General features: G+C 34.4%; 1 protein-coding gene across 1 annotated transcript; it reads right to left on the bottom strand.

Moving 5' to 3' along the window:
- Nucleotides 1–767: 767 nt before the first annotated feature.
- Nucleotides 768–3988, bottom strand: LOC131000712 (mitogen-activated protein kinase homolog NTF6). The gene is made up of 6 exons (XM_057926755.1): nucleotides 3647–3988; nucleotides 3432–3561; nucleotides 3198–3335; nucleotides 1671–2003; nucleotides 1300–1483; nucleotides 768–1219 (listed from the first exon to the last, which is right to left on the bottom strand). The coding sequence occupies exons 1-6, from the start codon at nucleotides 3817–3819 to the stop codon at nucleotides 1056–1058; spliced, it is 1122 nt and encodes a 373-aa protein (XP_057782738.1). The 5' UTR covers nucleotides 3820–3988; the 3' UTR covers nucleotides 768–1055.
- Nucleotides 3989–5717: the final 1729 nt, after the last annotated feature.

Below are 5717 nucleotides of genomic sequence, written 5' to 3'. Positions count from 1 at the left end.
CGTCTATGTCAAAAGCAATGCCGAACGAGGAGCTGCCGGGAAACCAACAAGACGGAGAAAAATGACAATCAATATCTCTTTTCGTAACGAGATTCTTCTGTACGCGAATATACATCGAATTACCCGGCGAGGAGGTTGGGAGTGAGCTTGATCAGAGAAGAAGCGGCCGTTGACGGAGATTGAAGAAACTCTACTCCGATTGTGGCGAGAACAGCATTTTTCCTCAAATTTAAGAAACTACTCATTTTCCTTTTTCAGTCTCTTCTACTGCTACTAGCTACTAGTTTGGTACTATTAGATCTTTTATGCGATTACACAGAAGCAAATTTGTAGTTTACCATTCTATTAATAATTAAGGTTTGCTTCACAAGAAATTATTACTAATACTACTGATTAGAAGGTGGCCAACGAGTAAAATTGTAGCTTAAAAAGTTCTGAAAATAGAATAATAATTAAAAATAAAAAAATGAAACCTTGATAAACAATCAAATTAGGATTTAAAAGAAAATGCACATTCTTCTTTATAATAACGACTAAAATTTCATTAAAAGCCAATTTCATAACTGATAGTCTATACTCCCTCCATCCCACTAAGCATAATTTATCCTCTAATTAAGCGAGTCCATTTACTTAGCAAGCAACAAACAGCAACAAAAAAAAAACGATTACAAGCAATATGAGTAATATTTGTACAATATCAGAACAAATTGAGCAACTATTGGAAGATACGAAACAACAGGCACGGATATCTCAGAAATCAAACGAAATGAGTGTCAGCACAACTTCTCATTATGAATTATGATACTTGGCAAGCACAAACAGCAAAAAAAACAATTACAAACACTATGGCACCAAAATGTTATACTACTCATCCTGTCGACTTCCCTTTGCAGGATTCTTTGAAAGCTCGATGTTTACTTTCCCGCCATCAGATTTTTCTGAACACAGATATAGGAATATATCTTATACAAAGCATAAACACACACGACAAATGCAAACCGCCTATCTACACTCAACCAAGACAAACAAGAAGCCGGAAAAAAGGGGCATGATGACTATTCCGGGTTGAAATTGAGTGACTCCATCCATATTAGCTCCTTTATGTCCTCTTCGCATAAGGATGATTGTTCAAAATCGAACACAAAGGGAGAAGGGCAAGTAGGCTCCTCGTTGATCTCATGGAGACTCGATAAAAACGGATGATTCAGTGCCTCCTCAACTTTAACCATCAAAAAACACTAATTAGCAACAAGATCAATAAAAGCTTAGAATGCTCACAGTATAAAACAACAGTCTCACCAGTAATACGCTTAGCTGGATCAAATACGAGCATTCTCCCTGCAAGATCTATCGCCACAGGGGATACACCTCGGAACTTCTGAGGAAATGGTTGCTTGGGAACATGAGGAAGCTGCTTGATGTACCTTTGAGCATTGTCACTCCTTAAAAATCCAAGATCAGAATCTTCAGGGGAACCCAATAACTGCTCGACAAATATTAATAGAAAAGTTAAACTCATCTTTCATGACTTCACTATATTCAAAACTAGGAAAAATATATATGGTCTATCCTTTTTCTTTCATCTAGAAAGGATAACAAAATATGAAATTATTCTAGGAAGTTTCAAAGAATGGTATAAACCAGCTTTAACAAAGTTCCAAGGAAGGTACCTCAGTTATCAGCCCCAGCTGCTGGATGTAGTCTTTACCCGGAAAAAGAGGTTCTCTTTTAATGATCTCCATCAATATGCAACCAACTGACCACATATCAATTGCTGCAGTATACTCGGAACAGTTGAGTAATAATTCAGGAGCTCGATACCATCGGGTTACAACATACTCAGTCATAAAATCTGTCTCTGAGCTGGTTCTTGCAAGTCCGAAGTCACAAATCTTGAGATCACAGTTAGAATTCAGGAGTAAATTGCTGGGCTTCAGATCTCGGTGTAGAACACCAGCAGAATGTACATATTTAAGTCCCCGCAATAACTGATAAAGGAAATACTGCCAAAACAAGAGACATGCGACACATTGATTAAACAGCTAATTTTAGCAAATTAAGTATATACATTTCAAGGTATCCAAGCCAAAGAATCATGGGGAATTTAAAAAAGTATTGTCCTTACGAGGCTTATTCGTCAGGTTATGATTTTCAAGTTACAGTTTAAGACGCAGATAGTAGTTTAATGCAAAAAAAGAATCACATAAGCATATAAGGTTGTAATATAGTAACATTTAATCTGACAGAATATACTATCCTTCTATTGCTGCCAATGTGCTTAATACAAAGATAGGTAATGTTAAGAATCAACACATCCACTTCAAGAAGGAATATTGCTCTGGAGCAATAAAATGTGGTAGCGAGGACAATCTATCCATATGAAAACCTATAACCACAAAGGTGGCCAAATAGCAAAGCCTGTTATACACACGCATGGAGTCAGTTGAGTACAGGGCAAAATATTTCTGGTAAGGGAACAAATATGTCAGTCAATATGAAACATATGTAGCAGCTTAGTGTATCTTAGTCATGCCAACAGCAAAACAAAACAGGAAGTTTGGACAAGAACAAAGTATTGCTGATTATGATGTTGGACCCTTCAGAGAAAGAAAGAAAGAAAGAAAGAAAGAAAGAAAGAAAGAAAGAAGAAAAAGGAAAAGGGGGAAAGATATTCAAAGAAGCCTGTACAAATTATTGATAACACAATTACCTGATCACCCTATATAATATCAGCATAAGTAGTAAAATACTATAAGTCTATAACTATGCAAATTACAAATCTCTAAAGTATGCAAAAATAAGAGTTACATTGACCATAAAAGATATCCATGGGTCCTATTACCATCCATCAAAGCAATAGAATTCAAACAGAACAATAAGGGAGCATTAGTAAAATTTCAGAGGGTACAATTACCAGATCATATGCTAAGACCAAACATGTACTATATGCAGTTTTAATTTATTTCAATCTCATTTCAGCCATCAATTTTAACCATTGTAGATTAATTTATATAGCTTTTTCTTGACCTCTTACTAGCATCTCATTGGAAGATCAAGGAACCAAAATCAAGAGTCTCATAGAGTCATACCAGTAGCTTACTGAAGATAATCAAGCAAATAAATGAAGTCAATAATCATAAGCACCGATGTAATAGGCAACAAACAAATGGTACAGCTACCAAAAAGCCTGAACTCACTTGGCAATGATCCTCTGTCAGTTCCTGTGTCGAGCATATTATCTGGTGCAGATCAGTATCCATTAACTCATAAGCAATGTAGACGTCATTAAAATCCGCTTTATCCGGTGGTCGTATAATATCCTTAATTTTAATAACCTAAAAAGAGGAAATAACAAACCGATTTAGAAACCTAAGGAATTAGCACATGAACTCAACCGAAAACAAAAGAAAAAAATTGAAAAACCGATTTACATTCTCATGATCCATGTGCGTAAGCAGCTTGATCTCGCGCAAGGTTCGCTTCGCATCAATCCTGTTATCGAACGCATTCGCGATTCTCTTAATCGCCACCTCCTCCATCGTCTCGGCATTGGTAGCAGAGCTGCGGCGGAGCAAAAACACACCAAATCACACAAACCACAAACGCAACTGCAAAATAAAACGGCATAGCAGAAAATTCAGTTTACCAAACGAGACCGTAAGCGCCGCGGCCGACGGGAGTGATCGGCGGCGCGTATTTGGAGGGGACCTCGAAGAGGTTGCCGAGGACGTTGTACTGAATGAATCTTCCGCCATGGATTGGAACGCCTTTTACTTGAACAGCTGAAGCATTGGATTCGATTTCGTTTTCCTTTTCCATGTCCTTTAGCTGAGAGAGTGGAGATTTTTGGAGGTTGGCGAATTTGAGAGCTCAAGTGAAAGGAGGGAAAAAGTGGGGAGGTGGGGAAAGGGTTTTGGGAATTATCGAGTGGCGAGGGTGTTTTTTCGCTTTCGGAAATTTGAAATGTTGTGCGCTCTCCACTTTGAATATACTATTATTATTGGCTACTTAGCTATTTCAAAATTCTAATCTTTTCGGATTTGTTAATTGTCCTTTAGTAACGACTAACAAATGTAATGACTATTGTGATATCTGCTAAAAAAATTAAGGAGTATTGGTTTGTGTACACTAGAATTTTTCATATTTTTTAGTATTGCATTTCAATTTTAAAATTTATCCGTAAATATTTGAATTTTATATTCTTTTAAATTTTGCATCCGACAAATTTTTACCCTCAAATCTTTGCTGACATAATAGTCGATTGAGATGAAAGTTTGAAGTGCATAATGAAACAGATATGTTTATTGTCAATGTGAGATCTAGAACATGTAATTGTAGAGTTCATGATGTCAATTTGACTGCCATATCAAATATATATATATATATATATATATATATATATATATATATATTTACATGCCAATACCCAAAAACTAAGCTAATGTGTCGAGTCTTTAATAGGGTTTGAGTGTATGATCAACATAGAATATAATTATGCAATTTACATGTGGACTGAAAATATTTTGGATAATTAATTTCAACTGTGGTTACTGCCAGTGGCGGAACCTGGAATTTTGTTCTGGGGGTTGAACTTTTACGAGGTTCGGGAACAGTAGCCCCCGTCTTTTTTAGGCATTCCGTATATTTAGACATATTTTTTTTTTATCAAAATACAAGCATAATAATAATAATAAAGAACAATATTTTCATAGATTATATAATTTCAATACATTACAATGTTTTTTAGAGACATTCCGTACGCTTTAGGCATTTTTATTAAAAGACAAGCATAATAATAATAATAATAACAACGAACAACATTTTCATGAATTATATAATTTCAATACATTACAAAAAAAATTGGGGCATTTTCGTACATTTTAGGTATTTTTTATTAAAAGACAAGCACAATAATAATAATAATGAACAATATTTTCATAAATTATAGTATAATTTTAAATAACACAATTAACTTTAAATTAAATCTATATGAGAGAATATAATACGCAAATCAATTTTTGTAAAACAAGACTCTTTTATAATTAAAAATAGATACATATTTATTACAAAATATATCAAAATATGGGAGGGGCTTCAGCCACCCCGCCGGATCCGCCCCTGGTACTGGTTACAAAAGTTTCTTTTTTTTTTTTGGTCTAGGATTTTGCTTCAACGAGACATTCTTTGATCTTGAGTTGCAGTCATGTAACTAATTTTGTAAAGTGTTGGATTTTAGCTTAAGACTTTTTAAATTTGGAAAAGTTGGAATAATGGGATTTCAACTTTAGACCTCATTGCTTACTGACAAGGTCGGTCCCAATATTTCGATGATTGTAGGTGAAAACCTATGTTGCATAGGTACGCAGGTGCGAATGCAGGGGCGATACGATACGAGTATGAGGATACGAGTTTTTAAAAATTATAGGGTGCGATTCGGCAATGATACATTTAATTATTAAAATTTTATGATATATAATACTTATAAACTATATACAATTTAAATTTTCTTAAATTAATTATATGTAATTTACATTTTATTTTACCCAAAAGTTAAGCATTTTCAATTATATATAGAACTTTTATTTTTTGTTGTCAGATAGAGATATCACATAATCGTTTTCCATACTTGTGCGACTACTTTAATCTATAATTTGCGATAAATCAAAAATAATTATCAAATAGTTAATGAAATAATTTAACCAGGGGGCTTAGCCCAC

Source organism: Salvia miltiorrhiza, chromosome 8 (assembly GCF_028751815.1).
Source record: "Salvia miltiorrhiza cultivar Shanhuang (shh) chromosome 8, IMPLAD_Smil_shh, whole genome shotgun sequence".
NCBI classification, from domain to species: domain Eukaryota; kingdom Viridiplantae; phylum Streptophyta; class Magnoliopsida; order Lamiales; family Lamiaceae; genus Salvia; species Salvia miltiorrhiza.
The sequence above is the reverse complement of the archived record's forward strand: the minus strand, read 5'-3'. Positions and strand labels throughout refer to the sequence as shown.

Bases quoted from the DNA above. Each gene is read 5' to 3' on its own strand.
- LOC131000712 (XM_057926755.1), bottom strand. From the start codon at position 3,819: ATGGAAAAGGAAAACGAAATCGAATCCAATGCTTCAGCTGTTCAAGTA. The intron at 3,562-3,646 runs GTAAACTGAATT...GCTCCGCCGCAG, and splicing joins GGCGCTTACGGTCTCGTTTG to CTCTGCTACCAATGCCGAGA. The intron at 1,220-1,299 runs GTGAGACTGTTG...TGATGGTTAAAG, and splicing joins TCCAGCTAAGCGTATTACTG to TTGAGGAGGCACTGAATCAT.